This window comes from Ascaphus truei, chromosome 12, assembly GCF_040206685.1.
Source record: "Ascaphus truei isolate aAscTru1 chromosome 12, aAscTru1.hap1, whole genome shotgun sequence".
In the NCBI taxonomy this organism is placed as follows: Eukaryota; Metazoa; Chordata; class Amphibia; order Anura; family Ascaphidae; genus Ascaphus; species Ascaphus truei.
In genome coordinates, this window is record NC_134494.1 from 25303648 (window position 1) to 25328647 (window position 25000).

A 25000-nucleotide genomic window follows, 5' to 3' on the forward strand; every position below is an offset into this window, starting at 1 on the left:
CCTGCGTCTCTCTCTCTCTCCTGCGTCTCTCTTCTCTCCTGCGTCTCTCTCTCTCTCCTGCGTCTCTCTCTCTCTCCTGCGTCTCTCTCTCTCTCTCCTGCGTCTCTCTCTCTCTCTCCTGCGTCTCTCTCTCTCTCTCCTGCGTCTCTCTCTCTCTCTCCTGCGTCTCTCTCTCTCTCTCCTGCGTCTCTCTCTCTCTCCTGCGTCTCTCTCTCTCCTGCGTCTCTCTCTCTCTCCTGCGTCTCTCTCTCTCTCCTGCGTCTCTCTCTCTCTCTGTGTGTGCCTCTCTCTCTCTGTGTGTGCCTCTCTCTCTCTCTGTGTGCGTCTCTCTCTCTGTGTGCGTCTCTCTCTCTCTCTGTGTGCGTCTCTCTCGCTCTCTCCTGCGTCTCTCTCGCTCTCTCCTGCGTCTCTCTCGCTCTCTCCTGCGTCTCTCTCGCTCTCTCCTGCGTCTCTCTCGCTCTCTCCTGCGTCTCTCTCGCTCTCTCCTGCGTCTCTCTCGCTCTCTCCTGCGTCTCTCGCTCTCTCCTGCGTCTCTCTCGCTCTCTCCTGCGTCTCTCTCGCTCTCTCCTGCGTCTCTCTCGCTCTCTCCTGCGTCTCTCTCGCTCTCTCTCTATCTCTCCTGCGTCTCTCTCTCTCTATCTCTCCTGCGTCTCTCTCGCTCTCTCTCTATCTCTCCTGCGTCTCTCTCTCTCTATCTCTCCTGCGTCTCTCTCTCTCTCTCTCCTGCGTCTCTCTCTCACACGTAACAAGGACTAATTGTAGTATAATGTAATACAATAAATAAACTAATGTCAAAAACAAATGTTGTTCTTACTAGGAATTTATTCATTTAAAAAAAAAAAAAAAGCGGGGCTGGGGGCGGGGCTAGGTGGCGAGTAGATTTTTGGGTGATTTGGCGAACACTGTATATACACATATACATACACATATACACACACTTTACTCTTTTTTTTTCCAGAAGGCCAATTCGTAAAAGGGACAATGATCAAGAAGTAGCGCTACGCTATGGGCAGGAAACCAATTAAAAAAAATTAAATCCATGCACCCCTTGTCTGCTGCGAAATGCGTTGACAGGTCCCTCCATCAGGGAAGGCGTTAAAAGTAAAAACTTTGGAGGACTCACTTGTACGTGTGCCCGGTAATTTCGTTTCGGACCATGACGTGCTCCACCAACCACTTGGCGTACAGCCCAGAATTGTCGTGTCCGATCTGCACGGTCGTCAGCTTGCCAAGGTTCTGGCACTGGGTAAAGAGACAAAAAGGAGGAGACACGTTATCAAACTAGGCCGCAAGTAACAATCTTGCTCTGTGTTCCTGGTTAAAACACAATATTCCCTGGATGATCATGTTGGATTAGTTGATAAATTGAGCATGGGCAATAAACCACCTGAGTATTCCCGTTCTTAGATGTTGCTATTACATGATTACATTGACTTCTAAGCTTCATTTGCCGCGGATTCTTTGTTCTACTTCATTTATTTCTTTTTAGTACATGCTCCGAGATGCAGTTGAATATTAAAAAAAATAGGCACGTCTGGGAGACTGTTCTGTCATTCTGACTGCTGCATATTTCACCATTTCGTTGTATAAACAATTCAGTTAAAGTGACAAACCTCGTGTGTCATCTCTAAAATATTCCTGGGAACCTGCAGGACTCCAGTTTCTCCCAGCTCACCCGATATACAGATCCATGGGTTGGCTGTGAACATGGAACCTCCTAATTTCTTGCTGGGAATGGTCAAAATATGGTATGGGATCACTGCAGAGGTCGGAGAGGGAAGACAGTCAAAACAAAGTCCTACCATCAAATAATACAAGCAAGTGCTTTTTAATTTGTGTGTTTAAAACTTTTTACAGAAATGGTGACTGCTTGAAGTCATTAGAAGAGCAGAGGAGACAGGATCACAAGAGAAAACGTGTTCATTTTATTGAAGCAGCCATCTTGCACTCATTATGTATTTATCAATTTGTCAACTATTTAATGGCATGGCAACACAATAAAATCTAAAATAACCAAGTGTGTGTCCGTTCAAAAAAGACAATCCATCAGGTGTTGCAAGATCTTTTTTCTACACATACATATATATATATATACACACACACATACACACACACACACACACACACACACACACACACACACACACTTGCAAGTAAATAAGTTTTGGTGCTTATCCCATAAAGCAATAACAGACCATACGATACCGGTTGCCACACGACATCAAGGGACAGCACGCAGGTAAGTAGATCACATTTTCTATATTTGATAGAAGACACAAAAAACGATGTTTCGGTCCCCCAGTGGCACCACCTTGAGAAAGGTCCCACTGGGGGACCGAAACGCAGTTTTTTGTGTCTATCAAATATAGAAAATTTATGATCTACTTACCTGCGTGCTGTCCCTTGATGTCGTGTTGCAACCGGTATCGTATGGTCTATACACACACACATATATCGTGGACTGGTTTTCACTGCTGACACACTGTGAATTACTTCTGAATCAGGAGTCGAGTGTTTAAAAAAAAAAAAAAAACCAGCAGAAGCTACGTTAAGAAAAACCAACACACACACACACAGATTGAACCGAAACATTAACCGTTCAGTAAAAGGTCAAATTTTTGCTAAAGCACTGTGAGGGTGTGTATCTCTCCTAGAAAAATCACACACACACACACACACACACACACAAGTGTTCAAAACATGCAGCTTCCATTGTAACGGCAAATAAAAAACATACAAAGGGAACAGAAGATAACTCACTGATGGTTGTAAAAACATTGGTAAAACAAAAATAATCCACAGCGTTGAAGGACAGCAGGTGATAGAGGAACTGTTCCTTCTCATCGTCACAGCGCAGGAAGGCGTATCGTTTGTATAGTTTCCTAATGGAATGAGACAAGATTTTATTCAACCACAGGACTGCTTAATCATGTCAGTATTCAGCACAGCAATAGCTCCAAAGGAGAACACAAATGCTCAGTTTTAGATTTATTTCATGTATTTTTACATTTCTAGACATGAATATGGATGCCGAGTATCGTCAGAATAAAGACGTCAGTGTAGACCACATAACCAAATTCCTTTTGTCATGCTAGGATAAGAGATTAATCTGAACACTAAAGTAGCTTAGATGAAAGCCATACCCATCGGCAGCATGATCTTACTTGGCTAGATTGTGATCCAGAAGAAGCTGTTTCAGATGCCTGGACAGCAACTTCTTCTCCATGGACAGTCTGACCCAGGCTCGTGCTTTTCCTACGTCCGTTTTGATTTCCCCAATGTTCTGGATATGCCTGAGATTAGCAATAAATAAATATAACTCAAATAGGACAATTAAGGGGGATGTAAACAGAGTCGCACTATGGGCTACAGCTTCCATACGTTGTAAATTCACACAGCAGCAAAAGTTGAACAAATACATTATAATAGCTCCCCACTATACCACTGACCCTGGCTGGGACCCAACTGGATGAAGATGAACATGACAACGTTCAGACTCACCGCATATCCTGTACAAGGGAGATCTTCAAAGGAGACATAACAGGGCAGGGGTCAGATTTCCGTCTTTCACACTCTAAAAAGATCCCTGGAATGAGAGGCCAGCCACCTCGATTAGTTTCACTGGGACATCTAAGCAAGCCAAGTGGTGTCCAACATTTTCAGCATGGCAACACACCAACCAGAAACAAAAGGACTATTTTACTCTGTGTTTTACCAGTTTGCTACTTAAAATCACTGACATGCTAGTCTGCTATTTTTCCTATATGTCTATAAAGTAAAAAAATAATAATATGTCTTTACTATTCAAGTTTTTAGTTTCGATTTGAGAAACAAGTCTAAGAATAAAAGGTGTGTGGTGGAAGACGGCTGTGATGAGGTCTTGGGGTACAAGTCTTCTCTTTCCTCTTGCAGGAATTTGTTGAACGCGAACATCTGTACGTCCCATTGAATGTCCTGGGCGGGATTTGAATTAAAAAATTCATCTCTCTCGTGAAGACATGATTGAGTGTAAGCTCCTTTGCCTGAAGTTTACCTGGTACAGTGGCAAAGGAGGACTGCTATATCTCTGCGAGCACAACCAGAAAGAAACCCAGCGCAAATATTATCATTTATAAGTGATGAAAGTGAACACAAATTTGTGTAATAAAAATAGATTTATACAGCCCCTGGATGTAGTGCTACTCCTGAAAAAGGACTCAATCCAAGTCCAAAGATGAATCGCAGAAAAAAGGGCCCGGAAGCACAAATAGATCCAAGTATTATAAATATATATGTAACCCCTGATGAAGCTTGACTGAGTGAAACGCATAGGGTGGAGCTACACAGGCGTTTGGAGGACTTCTCAGCTGTTGGTGGACATTCTGGAGGTATTCTCAGCCGAGAATAGGTTACTCTGTCCCCGGATACTAACCAACTTTCCCTGTGAACGCCCGTTGCAGCTGGAACGCCCGTTGCAGCTGGAACGCCCGTTGTAGCTGTAGTGGGAGAGGAAGAGCTGCGTCTCTTCCAGAATTCGACCCTGGGTGGTTCTCAACGCCTGCATTTGCATTTTGCTTGTGAGTGTATTACTTGTATTGTTTTTAATCTATAAAGCAATCTGGACCATCAGTGTCTTTTCTATTTTTCAAGTGTGGGACCCCCCGCCTTCCGCATTTCTCCTGACGGACACAACGAGGGTGTCTGGATGTTCATAGGAGTTGGTCACTCTGGATAACCGCACTCCTTGAACCTCTCACAGACCATATGAGTGGGTTATATATTTAAGTATTGCACTATTTTGTGTTTCCATTTCCACATACCTGGATCTATTAGCGATCCCGAACCCTTTTTCTGCTACATGTCTGTACCTGAACCAGAGTAGCAATACTGTACAGAGTCCCTTCCTTGGTGAAGGGGGACATACAATTCATTCTTGGTACACAAGTACAACGCAGAGTGGGTAACAAGCATTAGAATATCCCAACATCAATGAACAAAGTACATTTTTCCTTGCAGGGTCATAACTGTGTATTTTGTTTTAATGAAGGTTTATCATCCAATCGTTAACTGTTAAGTCACCTACCGGTTCATTGAGTGGGGCACAGTTTCTGGTGAACCTACTTTTTTAATTTTACAAAAACACTTTGGCCCTTATTCTGCAGTGTGAATTGCACGGACCTGGCACTATTGCACAGAAAGTTATTTGCACTTTACAGAATAAGGACCGGCAGCATTCTTTATTTGCATACTTGCACTTTCTGGTAGTCAGTGCAGCATGTACATGGACAGAGCAACAACTTTTTATGTGGACCCACAACCCAAGCTAAAATTGCAACCAAGGGGTGACAGGCACCGAAGTTTCTAAATTAAAGACTGCGAAAACTTTAATTAATAAAAGTATAATCAAATCGAATACATTTTAAAAGGGAGAAATTTTAACATTACCTGAGCTGCTGCTGAAACTACCAGATGTAATTCTTTTCCTATTGTCTTGGTAATGTAACAAGTGGGACCACAGGGCAGATTTTCCCTGTAATACAAATATATCAAAGTAAGGATCAATACTCTTTAAGAAGAGGTTCGCCTACAGTACGTTAATTAGAAAGTGCCAACTCATTTACCTGTTTCACCTGCAATCCATGGCTCCAAATCCTCTCCAGGAGGTCGCACAGGCTGGCAATCAAAGTGTTCTCCTCTACGCCTGTGATGCTCACTTCTCCGTGACCCAACTCCACAGCTTCCCGGCCCATCTTTTCAACAAGCATCCTCTTGGTCTATAAAAATATACAGGAGTTCACATGAGGTGGCAGTGTGGATATGGCCACACAAGTTAGTGTCCCCAAAATACTTGGTTCTTTCCAAGGATGAAGAATCTGGCCACCATCGTCAAAATTACTAGCCCAACCTCACATCGGTCGTCTAAATTTAGCATACTTTGAACATGGACGTATGGCTTTTTGAACCTCATCTACTATGTAACATATACTGAAGATTGTAGACCGCTTGTCTACTATTCTCTACATTCCCTGTATGTGCAGTGCTATTAAGCAATATGTACTGAAGTTGGTGACATGCAAGCTGTAAACAGGCACATATGAAATTAAATGCACTGAACAGTGGGAGGACAGGGTGTATACTATACCTTATTCCGACATTCCTTCAGCAAACCTTCAACAAACTTCCAATTTGTTTGGGCAATGACAGAGGGCGAGAGGTTTGAGAGTTTGGGCTGTCGGATGGTGCTCCCCAGGTTTCTTGCTTCTTGAATGTATTTCTTGGGTACAATATAGTAAGAGCAATGAAGAAATAATTTTTAAAACGGATTTTTTTTTAAAAAGGCACTTAACATGCATCAGAAAGGTATTACATACCTGAAAGATAGCCCTAATTGTTTAAGGCAATTTATCTCTAGCTATAAAACGAGGCTAACGATTCCCAAACCCACTAGTCGGCAGGTTAGATTAGATTCTAATGCCGGAATTAATCTTTGCAGCGACTTCCTCCCTGATCAGAATGTCGACAGTTCCGGCTCTACTTCTTCTATAGGACTACACTGCAAAAGCAAGACCACGAGCTTTATGGCTGTATGCATAGGTTTCTGTGTCTATTTATGGAGCCATGCATGTTCGTAGTGACGCTTGTGTGTCAGACATTTTCCCAAGCAATTAAAGGAAGATTCCTCTCTGCTCTTACCACCCCTCTCCCTCCCTCCCCCCCCCCCCCCCCAGCTCCGGGGAGTCCATGCTTTCCCATCCATGTAAATAAACAGATGAAGGACAACCCCCCCCCCCACTCCCACAATTGTAGGGGGTACTGCACCTTTGGATGCCACAAGATGTAGCCCGTACGTCATGGGGTCTGACACTCCAGGGGCCCCTTGACGTAGAGGCTGCGTCATGCCCTTAAGAGTGTCGGTTTTCTAGGGGAGACTGCGTCCTGCGCTCCCTTCAGCGATCTCTAGTGCAGGAAATGGAAGAGATGCTCCGGTCACGTGACTGTTTGCCAGAGAGGCTGTGGCGCTCCGCTGCCCAAAAGGGTTAAGCCCTCTGTACCCATCTTTGCCATCATACATGTATTAGTTTACCATTCCGGTACAAAGTTGGGAATCACTGTTCTAAGCAAGGGGTGCACAAAGTTTTCTGTTAACGCCCCGCTGTCTGCTCTCGCCCCCCCATCCTTATCGGCTCTCTGCCATAGGTGGCGTCATGTGACGTTGCGTTGCCATTTGAAGCCGCGCCGTCATGGCAACGTGTCACCGGAGAGCAAGTAAGAAAGAGTTACAGAGGCCTCGCGCCTCCCTTGGCATTTAATTTAAAATTTTGTGGGGAAAGAGCACTGGACCTTTGTAACCACCACCTCCCCTCCCTCTACCCCCCCCCCCCTCCCGCAGAAAATCTCACGCCCCCCCAGTTTGCGCACCTCTGGTCTAAGCAATACATGCATATTACTTACATCAAATAATCATTACAGAGTCAAAAGCTTTGTAGAGTGTGGACATGACATAACCAACATAATTGAATCAATGAAGAATATAGCTATTTGGTGGGAAGGAACTGGAAAAAAACCCAGCGATAGAAGCATAAATTTACAGAATGATGGCACTGGAGAATACTAAATATCTTCAGGCACAGAGCTTTGCCCAATCAACACTGATCATGTGAATGGAAAGAGATTGGGAAGCGGGGAAAGGTCACGCAGATTGATGGTGCCTTAATTCACCATGGTTCCTATTTCCTCGGTGCTGAACAGGCATTTTAAAGACAAAAGCGCCTTTTCCTTGATGATTTTATGATGGCATTTACGGTAACTGGAATTAAGGGACAAAAAGCACTTCTATTCAAATTTTACCTATTCAAGCCTCGATTGTCATTATTAAGAAAAGGCAATATCTAAGCCTGCAGCTGGTATAGAGATCGGAAATGTACTGAAGAGCAGGGAACGGGGACTATGATCTGCATTATGTCAATAAAATATACCATCTGCTATGCATTGAATTCAAGATTGGCATGTGTTCATACCCCAGCGGGGCAGAGAGAGGCATTCAATATTCAGAAGATGGCAAGGCCAGTGCAACCTTCTACATAACTGTCAGATGTTCAGCAAAAAGATTAGTGGATGCCCCGCTGGGGTATATCAGAGCTGCAAATTCGTCCGGGTAATAAATATCCATACTATCCGTTGGACAGTACAAGGAGCTTTCAAAAGAACTATTCATCCCAAGGGCAGTACAAAGGACACAGGGTCATCTCTTAAGGTTGGAGGAAAGGAGATTTCACCAGCAACAAAAGGAAGAGGATCTTTACGGTAAGGGCAGTTAAAATGTGGAATTCACTATCCATGGCGATAGTGATGGCAGATACAATAGATCTGTCCAAAAAAAGGTTGGACATCTTTTTAGAAAGGAAAGGTATACAGGGATATACCAAATAAGTAAACATGGGAAGGATGTTGACCCAGGGAGTAATCGGATTGTCAATTCTTGGAGTCAGGAAGGAATTTATTTTTCCCCTTACAATGTCTTGTATATAATGTATACCCTGTTCATTTATGTAACTGTACTTGTAACCATGTACTATTTGTTTTACTCTGTGCCAAGGACATACTTGAAAACGAGAGGTAACTCTCAATGTATTACTTCCTGGCAAAATATTTTATAAATAAATAAATAAATATCATTGGATGATATTTCACTGGGGTTTTTTGTTTGCCTTCCTCTGGATCAATATACTGTAAGTACGGATATAGGATAAAGTATCTGTCGTCTAAATTTAGCATAGGTTGAACTTGACGGATGTATGTCTTTTTTCAACCTCATCTACTATGTATCCACCTAGAACCCAATCTTAGATACAGGAGACCTAGAACACTCCAGGTATATCTTGGACATAATAGTGAGTGGAGAGGCAATAAAGTTGTTTCAATAAGAGAAACAACTGCAAATAAAGACCTGTCAGAGGAAAATTCAAGAGCTGGTAAGGATATTGGTTTTGTAAGCCATGCACCAACATAGAGACGTAAGATAGAAGTATGAAAATAAGACAAAAAGAATGGTTATAGAGCAAGACAGGAAGTTAAAAATGGATACAACACCAAAACTTTTATATCTGCCCATTACTTTTGGACCAACACGATATGAGCATATCCAGCCATGCCAAGCTAATGGTAAAAGCAAAATAATGAAACATTTATAGCACAAAACTAAATGTTATGATCCATATGCAATAAACATAGTTATTTTCCCTGACATTTGAGCACTGGTTTTGTATAAAATATTAATATATTCTACATTAGTTGGTATGCCTGGAAACTCCGCGTCCATCTTTATTGGAAAAACATTGCAATTATGTACAGTGTCAAGTGATCTGAAATCCTGAAAGCACAATACTACATAGATGTTGGCATGGCTTTGGTGACAGCTCCAGCCACACGTGGCAAGGTCTTACCTCTCTCTGGTCATTGTCAAGCCGAAGGTGCTCAGTGTGCTGCTTCTGACGGTCTTTCCTCCTCCACTGGGCAGGCGCATTCCTTTTCGTCCATCTGCAGGAAAAAAAAACGTAAACCGGTTGATTTTGTTACAAGCAAAAAGAAAAAACGCAAGACATCCAACATCAAGAGAAGTTCTGCATAGCGTTACCGCTATTGGCAATCGTGCAAGATCTTCAGAGCAACATCAAGTTAATGGCAAAATAAAGCCAAGCAACAACATCCTATTCCTAATGGACACACATGGCCAATGCAAATAAACTGGCATTTTCGAAGAAAAGAAATGAATAAGCAACATAGTAGATTTAAAGCCCCAACTCACCCAGCATGCTTTGTGTTTAAGGATCTTTGAGCAACAGATGATGAGACATGCTAAATGAAGACAATGAAACACATACAAGCATTTAGGCATGCATGGTTATTATTGCACACGCGTATAACACGGATCAGCTTTGCTTTCTCACTTGTTGGTAACTGGTCCAGTCGAAAGTACGTCAGACTGAAGTTTAGGGAAAAATCCTGGCTCATACTTCCCCTGTCCAATCTTCATGTCCAACAAATGTGGGTGGATTGCGGTGTGGTCGATTTTTGTGAGTCGCATCTCTATTGATTTCACTGTGTAATGTAGAAAAAACAAGATATAGATTGTATTAGTAGCCTCAACACAGAGAAAGAATGTGCCTGGTATGCCATGTTTAGGTTTGCGTGAGTTTATCCTATATTCCACAACAGTAAATAGGTATTAGAAGGGGCAAACTTGGCATCGTATGAGATGGTACACAGCATGGGACACACTCAGTTGTTGTATAACGGTTTATTTGGGGGGGAGGGGGGAGGAACGAGTAGCAGACATCTTCCTATACCAGGGGTGGCCAACTGCAGTCCTCAAGGGCCACCAACAGGTCAGGTTTTCAGGATATCCCTGCTTCAGTACAGGTAGCTCTATCAGTGGCTCAGTCAATGACCGAGCAACCTGTGCTGAAGCAGGGATATTGTGAAAGCCTGACCTGTTGGTGGCTCTTGAGGACTGGAGTTGGCCACCTCTGGCCTACACAGTCCAATGCCAACAGATGAACAACAAGTGAGCAATTTCAGTTACAGCCAATCCCCAAAGCAACGGATGGGTAGCACGAGGCAAAACAAACTGCCCGAGCCCTGTTGAACCATCTTAAAATGTGGGTTGTGGCCAAGAGCACCCACATATGTTGTTACAGTAACTGGGAACCAAGCTGGTATACAGGGGGAGCCTTATGGAGCGCTTTATATTAAAAGGGAAATCAACTTAAGGAGGCTGGCAAAACCCACACATCTGTGGTAAGCAGGGCTACAAACCAGCTACATATGGCGCTGTAGGGAACCAATGAGAAATGAGAACTGGTTGCAGGTGAGGAACAACCAATTCTGCACATTCTTATTCCCACTGCGAAGCCTCAGACTACATGGGACGTGTTCTCACCACCGCTCCCCTTTTTGCGTCTATCCAAAGCAGCTTTAAAGTGTTTTATTGCATTCATATCCACCTTTGCTGGGATGCTGTTCCATGCATGCACTATGCTTTCAGTGACCTAGCCTGTAAACTTTCTGTCCAGCTTTACAGCATATCCTTTGATAAATATTTCCTCTCTCATTGATACCCTCGATTTATTTAAATGTTTCCATCCTATCCAACTTCACCATACTTTCTTTTAGGGTGTCTTTTTCTCATACAGCACTGACCACATGCACAGCTCTACACATAGATATTGGCAGTCGCTGCCCTGAAGAGCTTACAATCTAATTTTCAGGTTACAAAAAGAGCTCACACTGGGATTCCAGCTTCGAAGGCAGTATCCTTACCACCAAGTTATTCCTTCAAGCTTACCTGCCTCTTCGATGAGTGTACACTTCTGGTACATGGATGTGCGCAATGTGGGCGTCCTAACGTTTAACAGCCTAATCTTGTCCACTCTTGAGTCAAATACCCGTAAGATTGGGTCTTTGTCATCGTCATCATGGCACATAATTTTATGGTCAATGAATGAAGCGAACATCTGGGTCTCCAGGAATCGGGATAGGAAGGGCAAATAAGGTTCTGGCTGGTCTGATAAAAAAGATGCCTAGACAAAGACAAACAGAAAGAGATTCATTGTTATTAATGTAAAAACTGGAATCTACTGTATATTTGCATTTGGACACTTCTTAAGATACCGTAACCACATTTTGCATGATGGTTCTTGAGATCAAGGAGCAGGTTTTTGTCTCTGATCGGATGCAAGCTATTTTTTAATTCTAGGAGTTATTACAATTTCTCTGAGAAGCAAGTCAGCCACTGGGTGTTGTACCTGGTAGGCCAGGAAATTGGCACAACGTCATAATATACATAGGTATACACAGGTGAAGAAAATTCTTAACCCTATAGGTGCTCAGTAGAAAGTTGCGGGTGGTGCTGTAAGCCTTAAAGAGATAGTCATATTGAAATCCTACCACACTGCTGTATAGAAACAGCTTGAATATATGACCTGATGTCTCTCCCAGCGGCTGGCTCAGAAAGAGCTCCAAAATGCCGAGATAGAAAGACTCACGGTTGATGAGTGTGTGGTATGAAGGATGGAATAACGATGCTCCTCTGTGCCTTCAGCGTACCCCGAAGTGATGGTCCTGGCATCCGTAAGAAGCGTGGATGCATCCGCCGCCAACCCTCCTGCACCAAGCTGGTCGCAGGGGGCGGTCACGTGACCGGCGGCTCAGGCGTCGCAGCAGGATGACGAGGAGAGACGTGGAATCAGCGTGTAGGCGTAGCACCAACCCGGCGTGCCTGCGGTGTTAGTAGATAGAGAAAATCTTCCCCCAACGGGACAGGTAGACAGCAGCACAGCAATGGAAGAAGAGAGGCTGGGTTGAGTTAAAATAGACTTTAATCAGACATCGTGCTGACAAGTCCTCTGATGCATTTCGGTCCGTGGGACCTTTATCAAAGAGTTTGATAAAGGTCCCACGGACCGAAATGCATCAGAGGACTTGTCAGCACGATGTCTGATTAAAGTCTATTTTAACTCAACCCAGCCTCTCTTCTTCCATTGCTGTGCTGCTGTCTACCTGTCCCGTTGGGGGAAGATTTTCTCTCCCTCATAATATACATAGCCTGGTGGCAGATAGTCAGATAGCTATAAAGTTTACACAGAAAGCAAGCGAAGAAAGAGAGGGAGTCAGTTGGCAGTGGAGGAGAGAGACAGAGAGAGACAGAGAGAGACAGAGCGAGACAGAGCGAGACAGAGCGAGACAGAGCGAGACAGAGCGAGACAGAGCGAGACAGAGCGAGACAGAGCGAGACAGAGCGAGACAGAGCGAGACAGAGCGAGACAGAGCGAGACAGAGCGAGAGATTAGGGATCATCATAAGATATTAAAGGAAGGTTATGGGAGGGAGAGAAATGAGGGGAAGGAGAGAGTGATTGGTTTCTTAGAATTCCAGAGCAACGCCGGGTACATTCAGCTAGTTTAATATCCATCATAAGTTCCCACAAAACTGCAAAGTTAAACAGAAATGACACCCACAGAACTTAAACATTGTTGATGAATTTCCCTCCCATTGTTTTAATGTATTTGCTGCCAAAGTGGCCACATTGTAAAGCTGTTAAAATATATACATATACATACACACACACACACACACACACACACACACACCTTATGAAGGTAATGCTTTTCTGCCAGGTGCTGCTTAAGAATTTTAAGAAACCAGCCTCATCCCTCCCCCCTTCTCTTCCCACACCCCCCTTTAATCTCTCACTTCCATCACTTTCCTTTAATATCTTATGATGTTCCCAATTATTTCCGCCTCTCTCTCAATCTCCAGCATTCTTACTGTTTCCTCACATGCAAACTGAATTCCTCTCTTTCTTTGTCGGCTTTCTGTGTAAACTTTACAGCTATCTGACTCTCCTTATCTGCCACCAGGCTATGTGCATTATGATATCAGTATTATGTCGCGTGCCAGATACATAACCTACCAGGTACAACACCCAGTGGCTGACTTGCTTAGAGAAATTGTAATAACTCAGAATTAAAAACATAATGTATCCAAACGGCAGATCAAGTCAGGACACTTACTTTGTCAAAGTTCTGCATCTGCTCCCTGTTGGTGAACCAGGACTCCTTGTCTTGGCTGGGCTGTATCACAAACACTTCGTAGTCTGCAAACATCTGGGTGAAGCGGTTTGCGAAGACTTCCCGCACCTGGATGTTTAACTGGTGGACTCTTAGCTCCTCTTCGTCGCACTGAGCCTTCAGGTCCTTCTTGCTGCTCGACTCCTCTCGTACTTCCAACTGCATGAAATGAAAGGTCATTTATTATTTTTTTTTAAACTGGTGAAGCTGCAGGCAGCGAGTGCTTCAAACCCACAGTTTGAATCGCAAATCGATTGTTCAGAGGTTAAGCATGGACATCGGAAAAAAGGCATTTTACAGACATGAACCCCAAATGTTTCCAGAGAGAGAATCAGGGATGTGTCCAAAATACAAATGAATATAAACACACATGCGATGCAGCTACATATAACTTTACACTGTTGGAAAGGTGAGGGGCTCATTTAAGACTAATACTGCATTCCAAAGAGCTTGTGCCCATTGGTTTCAAATCCATTGACAACAGCCATTGCGCCCTCTTCTTTTAAGGGCACTTTGAAGACTAATTATCACCATCACCATAAATACCATAGTATTGCCAACATAAGTCCATGTTATCATGCACCTTCAGTCCAGTCCTTGCTTTCTTTCTAATAGACCATAATGCATCCCAATAGTCAAACATCTCAACTGGAAATGGACACTTTAAATACCAGGATTGGATTAGAATCACATGACTACGATGTAGTAAGTTGTTAACACAGATATATTGGTGTAGATTTTCGAGGAAGGAAACTCACCTTCTCTAAGCTCACGCCAGTCCTCTTGACCAGCGCTTGAAGTCGTGCTATGGTCTCGTTTTCCTTCAGCAGTTCATATGAATTTAATGGTGACCCAGCCAGGTTTCCATTCTTGTTATCAGACACAAGGTCTGATGCCTTGAGATTTTTTAGCTTGGAGACACTCTCGCTGCAGTGCAAGTTGCCCTCTGGGGGTATCCCGAAGGCCAATAGGATCTCTGACACCTCCTGAATAAATTCCAGCTTGTTTGGAAATTGAGGCAGATCTTCTGGTAACTCGATAAAATGGTTATCTATGTCCACGAAGCAGAGGTTGGCCTGAAAGACAAATGAGAACACCTATTTTGACACCTTTGGCAGCAAAAGGCATAAGCAGACACATTACACATCATTACAAAAAAAACAACTGGGATTCTTCTTCCCTTTATTCCTGAAATTGTTGTCTTTTTCTAGGATTTTAAGTACTAAAAGCCGACTCCCAGTATAAAATAATCAATATTAATCACCATTCGACAACCCGTTACATGTCTGAATGCCGTCAACGCATTGGAAATTCTGTACATACTGCAAAATAAATTACATTTCTTCACATTAAAAAAGGTAATATTAAAAGTTAATACTTTCATTACAAGTGGTGGATAGAAAAATTGAAACGGGCACATTCAAGCCCGTAGAAGGGATTACCAAATAGAAATGATTATGTCGCAGAAATAGAAAGTAGGCCAGTTATCTTGTTCACTGCATTGCAGAGCCGAGATTACCCAAAACGTGTTAAGCCAACTCATGACTGCTCAGAAAAAGCCAGCTCTGTTTGAATGCTGCAGAGTAGAGACAAGGAATCATTCAGCTCTGCAGAACAATCCCACGATTATATAAGGAGAGATCCGTGTGTGCCACATAGCGCTGGCAGAATAGCAATCTGGTGAAATGCTCAGAGAACTTTTACTCCATCCTCATTTGGAAACTGCACCTAAAATTACAATTTGCTTTAAAAACGAGGATACATTTAAGGAAGACATTTACATTGGCAAGTTGTTTACAAAAACATTTTGTAAACGGAGTGGGATTAATTGCTACTTTAAAGCAGCTATACAGGTTTAATGTATTTTGTTGTTTTTTTTTTATTACAGGATTGAAGCAGGGGGTCACTGGGACTGAACTGTGTTCATTTCCGCTCCGGGGACCCACTGCTTCCAGAGATACTTACTTCCCTAGGGGGTGCCGGTATCTGCAGCCAGGGAACCGTGTGCCTTACAAAACGGCGGTGTTTAAATGTCCCGTGTCACGTGGGCTAATAGGAAGCAGTGACGTCATCCGGTGTGGCTTTCTATTGCCCAGCGTGACAGGGACATTTAAACTCCACAGAGATACCGGCATCCCATATGTAGGCAAGTATCTCTGGAAGCAAAGGGTTCCCAGAGCTGAAATTAACAGTTCAGCTCCAGAGACCTAAAATAAATGAAGCCATGCATTATGGGTGTCTCCAGCTGCAAGCAGGTTAACTATTTTTATACTGACAATGTTACTCTGGTATAAATACATTTGAACTCTGACTAACAATGGGGAGGGAGCCTCAAACAAACTTTCCACCAGTCATTTTGAACTCAGTGGGACTCAAACCATTTCTTTAGCTACATTGTCTAAGTCAGCTGGGAACTTCCCACAAAATCAGAGGGAAAAAAAACAAATTAGAGCACACCGCTGATTTTAGTAACTTACATTGTATGGCTACATCGCTTATTATACGCAAATAAAATGCCTAGAAACATTGGTATTGTATGATGGTTGTATATGACCATCTTACATATTAAATGAGGTTGAAAAAAAAAAAGGCACGTCCATCAAGTTTAACTTATGCTAAATTTAGACGGCATCTTATTTGAATGATATTCTTGAATAGAGTATTCATAAAGCCAGCGAGATGGAAATGTATGCATCAGTTTGACATCCCATCACTGCATGCCTACCTCTTGTGGCAGCTCCAGCTTAGACCTGTCGTCAAGTCCGTTGGAGTGCAAGCCCATTAGATACGGGACCGGAGCATCTAAGAAATGGAGTAAGGAGGCTGGGAGAATTGGGACATACACATGCTGCCACTGAAATGGAAACATCAGGCCAGTGATGGTTTCTGCCACCGTCATTAATCGCTGGTAATCTGAAAGAGAAGAGAATGTCATTAACATGTCAAGAGACAGGACATTCCATTCCATCGATGGTCTCTTCAAACGGTCTCGTTGACGGCTAAATCTCTAATGCCAAGATAAAAATAAATATGTATGGCACTTTTTGGAGAGATGTTACATAAAAAGGCATGGTGAAGCAGGCTGCACTAAAATATTTTTTTTAAAAAGATTCATGCTATACAGCAGGGGTGCTCAACTCCAGTCCTCAAGACACCCCAACATGTCTGGTTTTAAGGATATCCCTGCTTCCACACAGGTGACTCAAAGACAGACAGGAAAAAACAATAAAAACGATTGCGATTTACTTACGCTGGGAGTAGAGCAGTATCTGAAATTCCAGCAGTGCACAGGTGAAGAGCTGCAGTACATTTTCTACACCAAGTAACTCAAAAACCTCATGAACTGGAAAGTCGAACAATGGCAACTCGTTGGTGCTTGGCCTCTGGCATATGATGGGTCCATACACTCCGGAAAACTTCAAGGACCTCCCAGCTGGTGGAAGAGGAACCTCGTAGAGAATGTTGTAGATGTAGCTTTCCAAGGGTAACGGTGGAGGCTGGGGTGACGTCACCGCCTGATGAAGCTGCTCAAGAACTCTCCGACAGGCCTTCATGAAGGACATGGGGGCAATCATACAGATGCACTTGGAGACATATAATGTATCTCGTGAAATGTCGTACGAGTTAAACCGCTGTAATTTGGATACAGAAGTGTCGTTACAATCCTCTATGCACTCATCGCTGTCTTTGCCGTTAGTTGCAGACGTATGGATGATGTCATACTCTGCGTTGTGCATGTGGTACAATGTCTGCATGGCACTACAGATCTGCTTGCTGGTAACCTCCTCAAAGAAGGTGAGGGAGAACCCAAATGTCCTGGATCCATCTTCTCTTGTAATAATAAATGGATGGAACTGAGGGTCTCGGGGGTCCGCCTGAGTCTTGAAAGATAATCCTTTGGGCATACATAGCTGTCAAAAATGAAACGTTTAAAAGGGAAATTAAGCAAACTATGCATTTGGCAACAAATTGGAAGTACAAAAATAAAAGCATTTACCAAATTGAATCTTATTTGTTTAATTTTCCACGCGCCTTTTATGCTTTTTGGACAGGAAAATGCATTAGTATGAAAGGGCTGAAGTGTTGTGTGTAACCTCTAGAGTGCCCATATAACCTTGAAGGAATGTTTTAAGGGTGGACACTTCCATGGCCCTTTTTTGCGTATGTGTATGGCAGGTCGCAACCCAAATCCGTGGCTGCGACCAGAGTGGAAAGGAAGTATCTCCTCCCTGTTCCCCAGGTCGGTGGAGGTTTGGGACCATACGATCACTACATTAGCAAATACAGGACGGTGAAGCTGGAATGTCGGCGGTCCCAGATATTCCAAAACTAAATGTGTCACTAGAGCTTTGCACTAATCCAACACCACAATCCCATATTCCCATAAGAGAAATCCAACAATAACCCAAACTTAATTGGTAGAGGAGAAAGCACTGTGACCTATTTTAGAAAAATAATAGCTGCTCTCCCTCCAATTTAAAAGCTGGTTATTGCCTATTAATAGTAATAAAGACAAGAACAAGTTGCTTGACTCTCCGAGAAGTAACAACTCTTTATTCATTGTACCTGTTTACCGAAACATTGGCTAACCCTTTAAATGTTGGAAAGGCCTGCAATATTTTCTGGCTCGCCCAGCACTGTAGAGGTTAATAAAGTTGAGGACGAGTGGTCAAAGAAAAATAAGAGTTAAATAAAGACTGGTACTATATTTAAATTTAAAGAGGAGTGGCCAACTCCAGTCCCCCAGGGTTACCACCGGGTCAGGTTTTCAGGATGTCCCTGCTTCAGCACAGGTGGCTGAAACAGTCCCTGCTTCAGCACTGGTGGCACAAACTATGGCTCAGTCTTCAACACTGTTCTGAAGCAGGGATAGCCTTAAAACCTGACCTGTTGGTGGCCCTTTAGGACTGGATTTGGACACTGCTGCTAAAAACCTTTAAAGTGGAAATGTTCATCGAATATAAAATGTGCAAACAACAGGAGGGGGACCGTGTGCCCTGTCACACTCCCATACTTTTTAAAAGGAAGTTTTTGGTTTTTCCTAAAGGGAATGTTACTAAGTTGGTGCATAAACACGGTGGGATTGCGGTCCACGCCTTGGTACCGTCTCACTTCCACCGCTGGTTGAGGATACATTTTAAAAAGGGTTGTGCAACCAAATAATAATGGACGGATTGTAAGTAAAACCAAGAATGTAGGCAGCGAGAGCGCAACTTGAGAGGGAGGGGAGGGAATATATAAAAGCAATGACACAACATACCATGCCCACTGCATCCTGGTCAAAGGGATTCCACTCCACATTCTCGGGGTATCGGGCGAGCACTTTGGATTTAAAAGTGCGTCTGAGGGGAGTCTGTTCAAAGTTCTCTCCTTGAACGGGAAACAGAAACAGGCCGTAAACGCATTTCTCACCCACGTTTGGCAGTCACGAGTCCCAGAAAAACGTGCACATTAAAAAAAACAAAAAAAGGACAAGCCGGTTAACAAGCAAGATAGAGATAAAGAAACATCGCAGGGTTATTTTTGTGCATAGATAAAAAAAAAAAAAATTAAAAAAAATTCAATTGTTACCCGAATTCTTTGTTTTTACACAAGCATTTTTTTTTTTTTTTTTTTTAAAGACAGTACAATAGCCACTTGTATTTCTTAGTTGCACTTAAAAGCAGCAGTACAGCTTAACAGGGGTGAAAAAAATGTTATACGTATATATTTAACCCTTACTTTACTAGATAAAGGGTTATCGCAACTCCAGCCACACAGGGCCACCACCAGGCCAGGTTTTAAGGATATCCCTGCTTCAGTCTGACTGAGCCACCTGTGCTAAAGCTGGGATATAATGAAAACCTGGCCCTTGAGGACTGGAGTTGGTCACCCATGTGTTATGGTGTCAGCAGTTAAAAGAAGTAATCCCTCCTATTGGTTTTTTTTTGACATAGGTTTGAAGTAGGGGGTCTCTGGATCTTAACCGCATTTATTTCCGCTCCGGGGACCCCCTGATTGCCGAGACACACACCTGTAAACAATGTAGTGCCAAAACTGCCGTCTCCAAAGCAAAAAAAAAAAAGAAAAATGGCGGGTTCAATCTCTCTTGCAACACGCTGGTTAACAGGAAACCACAACGCTTCCTATTGGCCTACATGACAGGATTTAAACAACCAGGGAGCACCTGAGCTAGTGATCCAGGGCGTCCCCGCTATTAAAATGGTTCAGCTCTGGGGACCCCCTGCGTCTCACCTATGTAAAGAAAAAAAGGGTGCGGGGGAGGTACGGCTCCGTTAAAATACGAATGTATATATTTTTGAATTGCAGGGTAGAAGAGCCAATTAGAAATCATCTTGCAGAGTAGGTACTACTTAATAATCTGCTTCCTTATTGGTTGATAACCAAACATTTTTATCTTAGAGAAAAAAGAAAAAAAAGCACTTTATTCCCATAATAAACCCCACTTAAGATGAATTGCCGGTTTAAGCACATTTACACAAAAGTTGCAGCTAGTAAGCATAAACCCCAGCAAAGGAAGGCACATATACAGAAATGTGTATTAAGAAGCAAAACATTAAAAACAGATTGTACAGTGTGCTTTAAGAGACAGTGTGAAAGCCCGCCACCTCCTAAACAGTCCGCTTTGCCAAACAGAAAGGAAAGGAAATTAACTGGGAGAAGATCCAGCAAACGTAACCGTTTTGCAACAATCAGGGCTTTCAATGCAGTAAGGAACGTTGAGGTCCCAGCCCCAGAGGCAGCAAACGGGGTAAGTCCAGCTGTAGGCTCTGAAAATGTAGCCTGACGTGTTATGAGAATGTAAGGAGCAACACAAACTGAAATATAAAGTGAAATGATTGAGCTTGCTGTGTAATGTGTTGTCGGTCACTGTCACTTTAAGGGTGAATAGCTGGTGGAAGCCATGTTGGATTTCTGAGGTCACTTGAGACAAGTCACAATTTACAGCACATGGCAATTGGCCACAAAATAAGTATGTTTCTATTGTCTTTGGATCGGTTTTATTATAATCTCATCTCCAAATTGTTTGTTCCTCAACCTTTTTTCAACTAATTATCCTTTCATTCGTAAACAATAAATGAAACAAATTTTATAATACCCATATAGTAATTTACAAGGAAGCATTGAGGAGACGTTTTTGGGATGTAGCAGAAGCAGCCAGAGGGATGTGCAACATATGGCCGCATGCGTGTTAAGCACGACATACAAACGCCAAGAAAGCATGGATAAGAATCATTTTATTTTAGATTTTTGTATTGCTCCTTCCCCCTTCAGTGCCTTCTGACTGAAAGGGTTTAGTGTGTGTATAATATATGTATGAGCCGTAAAATGCCTTTTGGACCACAGGCGCGACGTTAGAAGAGCCAGTAAGCGGGGACATCTCATTCGGTCAGGTTTACCTTCGGCTGCGCTGGATATGAAACGTCCGACCCCATCTCTGGCTTTAGAAGCCTGTATGTACTCACATAGCGCTAAATAATAAAACAACAGCAGATTACAAGGGGGTCAGCTGCAAGGATCCAAGACATTTACTAGGCATTGGTTAAGATCATCTATGTAACGTGCCAACATAATCCCGCAGCTCGGTACAACGGGAGATACAATGAACAGATGTCAAAATAAGGTAATGTAGCACACACATGGGGAGGGTTACATTGCTGTTTAACACCTATTACTGATACCAGTGATCAACTCACTTAGGGTGCCAAGCTTTAGCATGCCTTTATTCCCAAATACTGTACACCATTCTGGGGACCTGGATCTTAGCATGTAACGTTTTGGGTGCCAGTCTGGCATCTTATGGACAAACCTCTTCAGGTAGGATTCAGCGGCTGACCTTTAATTCATATTTATTTTTGAGGTGATGGAGACCTTGCAGACAGAGATGGACGAATATGGATCCGTGGTGGATCGTCCGGTTCCTTTGATTCGCGGATTCCAGCGGATCAAATCTCAAAAATGGCGATTTGTAGTTTTTTATTATTATTACTAACACTCCGCAACCCGTGGACAGATTTGTAGACTCCAATCCGCGGATTCCGCAATCTGTTGGAAGATTTCAGATTGTTGAATCCGCAGATTGTATTCTACAAATCCGTCCACGGGTTGCATCCAATGGCTGTTTTTGATGAATCCGTGTGGATTAAAAACCGCCCCAAATCCGGTTGCGGATTTTACACCGCCAAACGGATTTTGGGGCTAACATCAGTCAAAATCCGGGAAACGGATTTGGGCGGATCCGGCTCTTTCTACTTACAGATTCGTACGGTGATGAGATTTTTCTCCAAAATAAGGTGTGCGTTCTGATATTTGTTTTTATTTTACAGAATTTGGGATCCTGTGAAATATAAAGTCATGTCCATCAGATTCAGCCATCACAGAGCACATCAGGCTGCAGATGGACGTAATGAAGTCGGTGGCTGCCATCATGTTGTAGTCTCGGGGTTGCTGGCAACTTTGGACGCCCCGTTACAAACAAGGTCAGCTTTATTTTAACAGCATATGTATCTGTCCTGGATAAATCTATTTGTGGTAGGCTGTGAAGTTTACACTTTGAAGACCTGTGAAGTTTCGACCGCCCTGTACAGTAAAATTGAATCCATGAAGAATTATCATGCCGACTCCTTAATGGATATCACAAAATGCAGCTAAACTAATTAATTAAGGAATAATCTTTTGGTTTTTTTTGTTTTTGTTTTTTAAAGGACAAAAGGTGTTATCAGCACTTGTGTCACCCACTGATTACTGTAAAAACTAAAAAGTTTACATTTTGACATTTTTCAAATTACACTAAATTCCCGTCACAAAACTGAAATCTGTTAACTTGCAAAATCGGGGTCACTGATCTTCTTCCCGCTAGCTGTTAAAGTGTAACCTCTAAACCGAAAGTGGTGTGCGTCCGAGTCTGCAGGGGGGGGGGGGGTTCAGTTCCTCACGACACACATTCACTTCCACCCCGTGTCACTTCTCTTGGTTTATGAATTAGAACATTTTGCAACATGGTGTTTTGAAGATTCAAGACATTGGGTATTGAAAGCAAAAAAAAAACAGACCGACTTGGGACCCAAGAGAATTCCTATCCAGAAACTATAAAAAGAACCAAGGACACCTACTTGGCCACTTGCTAATATAGCAGTCATCTCCACAGACATACTGATCTTGCAGTGTGGAAAGTCAGGAGATACTTATGAGGCCTAGAACCCAACAAGATGACAATTCTATGATATGTAGAGCGGGGGGGTGCAAACTTTCCCCCTGCACAACCCTGCCTGCTCTCTTCACCGGCTCGTGCCCCCCCCCCTCCTTCCTTCCTTGTTTTCGGCGACAAATAGCACCGCGGGGGTCACGTTGCGATGTCACGTGACCCCATGTCATCATTTGCCGCTGCTTTGCCATGGCGACGTGTCGCCAAGGACAAGGTTGGAGACATTGCAGAGGCCTCACGCGATCCCCCGGCATTTAATTTAAAGCTGCAGTTCAAGCTGCCGTTTTAAAAAATATATATATATATTCTGTTTTTTCCCAGTCAATATGTGCATCAATACAATCTGCACACTGACAAGTGATTAGCTAAGCTGCAGATCGATCCGTTCTCCTGTAATCGATCGCTTTGCTCCGGGGTTTTTAATTCAGTTCTTGCACAGCATTCTGGGCAATGTAGTCCTAGAATATGATTGACTGGGCAGTTACTAGATACAATTGGTGCACTGCTAGAGAGAGGGCGGGGCTCAAGAGCCAGAGCCTGTCAGAAGGGGAAGGGGGCAGTCACTTTGGAAAGGCTTCCTACATTAGAAACAGTCAAAATGTCTGTAGCCTAGCCTCCGGCCGCTACTTCTTTTCCTGGGCCCTACCAGTGTAAGTCCTGATAGGTGCAGGCAGTGGATGGGCTAATTCCTTCAAATAGGCCCTGTGTGCTTTTGCAGCCTTGGCTATATTAGATGTATCCAAGGGCGGGCCTAGCAACAGCCTGAGAGTGTCAGCCTGAGGGGTGGGTACTGATTGGGCCACATACTGAATGTGATGGCCTATCAGTATCCAGATCTGGCTTGTTATGAGGTAGAGTTACAGTCACACCCAAAGGATATAAATATTGGCACTCTCCCAAAGTTCTGGGTTCTCTCTCTCTCTCTCTCTCTGTCTCTCTCCCTCCCTCTGTGGAGTGAGGATCAACTGCCCTGGGTCTCACTAGGAAGCCTAGGAGTAGAACCATTAGCATGAACAAGCCAAAGATGAAAGAAATGCCACGCTGTGAGATATGTACCTGCCAATAAACACAGTTGTACCATCAACAATGTGATCACTGTCTGAGAATCAAGAACAAGGTGTCAGTATGGATTCTCCTTCCATCCCAAGGATCCATGCTGACTGGAAGCGCTGCACCCACGACTAAGGTAACCTGTAAACCTGTCCTGTTCTCCCCACAACACCGCGGAGCACTCAGCCCGCCTATTGCCACAGGTACAGCACCAACACCTAAATGGAGTCGCCAGATTAGCAGATGACTCCAATCTCACTTAGGGTGGGGGTACAAGGGCTACATGTCCTTACAAACATATATATATATATATATATATATATTTTTCAAAGCTACAAGTATTTTCTCATAGTACACAACTGATTTAAAAAAAAAAAAAAAAACACATGTAGGATATTGCTTGAACTGGTGCTTCAAATACCGTGGGGAAGAGCACAGGGCCTCTGCAGCCACCGCGCCCCCCCCCCCTGAAAAATCTCGTGCACGTCCCCCCCCCATTTTGCACACCCCTGATGTAGAGCATCGCTAGGGTGACCACCCGTCCCCCTTTTGCCGGTACAGTCCCGGTTTTTCGGGAGCTGTACCGCTTTTCTGTGTGTACCGGAAATGTCCCGGATATTCCTCAATGTGTCCCCGTTTTTTTTTTTTTTGTTGCCGGCGGTGCGCGAGTAGTTAGCTGCGGTGCGCTGTGCGCTGTGCGCGAGTCTGCGGCGGCGCGGAGGAGGAGACTGCAGCAGCCCGGCTGGTAAGTAATTTTTTTTTAATGCCGCCTCCCCCCCCCCCCCCCTCCCCGGCAGTTTCCTACCTTGTTGGCCAATCCCCAGCGTCCCGGCATTAAGCCCCGCCCCCCGGCATCATCCTTCACCAAGGACCGGCATGTGGAATGGATGGAAGGGCGCCGTGGGGGGGTTTAAGGAAAGCGTGCCTGGGGGCGGTGGGCAGGGCCTGGGGGCTGGGTGCAGGAACAGCGTGCCTGGGGGCGGGGCTTCCGCTTCCTGCGGCAGAGCACACGTGGTGTGTGTCTCTGCCCGCGGCTCCTGGCTCTTCTGCGCGGTGTTTCCCCCCCTCTGCCCGCCCGGGGGGGTAGGAGGTGGGTTTTTGATCCTTTGCCTCCTGTCCTGTCACTCCCCCCCCCCCC

The 25000-nt window shown here is 43.8% G+C and overlaps 1 protein-coding gene and 1 long non-coding RNA gene across 2 annotated transcripts in view; one reads left to right on the plus strand and one right to left on the minus strand.

The window, feature by feature from the left end:
• DENND5A (DENN domain containing 5A) overlaps positions 1-25000 on the minus strand; it is a 55848-nt gene that overhangs the window by 12101 nt on the left and 18747 nt on the right. The window contains 17 exon segments of the mRNA XM_075567066.1: positions 1124-1242; positions 1614-1759; positions 2761-2882; positions 3165-3293; positions 3502-3586; positions 5425-5509; positions 5601-5753; positions 6122-6253; positions 9423-9516; positions 9927-10077; positions 11324-11558; positions 13551-13766; positions 14366-14683; positions 16333-16520; positions 16858-17518; positions 18868-18977; positions 21008-21079. Coding sequence (XP_075423181.1) covers positions 1124-1242; positions 1614-1759; positions 2761-2882; positions 3165-3293; positions 3502-3586; positions 5425-5509; positions 5601-5753; positions 6122-6253; positions 9423-9516; positions 9927-10077; positions 11324-11558; positions 13551-13766; positions 14366-14683; positions 16333-16520; positions 16858-17518; positions 18868-18977; positions 21008-21079 — 3016 coding nt within the window.
• LOC142464037 (uncharacterized) overlaps positions 20139-25000 on the plus strand; it is a 13366-nt gene continuing 8504 nt past the window's right edge. The window contains exons 1-2 of the long non-coding RNA XR_012787564.1: positions 20139-20358; positions 21935-22087. This is a non-coding gene — a long non-coding RNA (uncharacterized LOC142464037). The remainder of the gene's footprint in view (positions 20359-21934; positions 22088-25000) is intronic.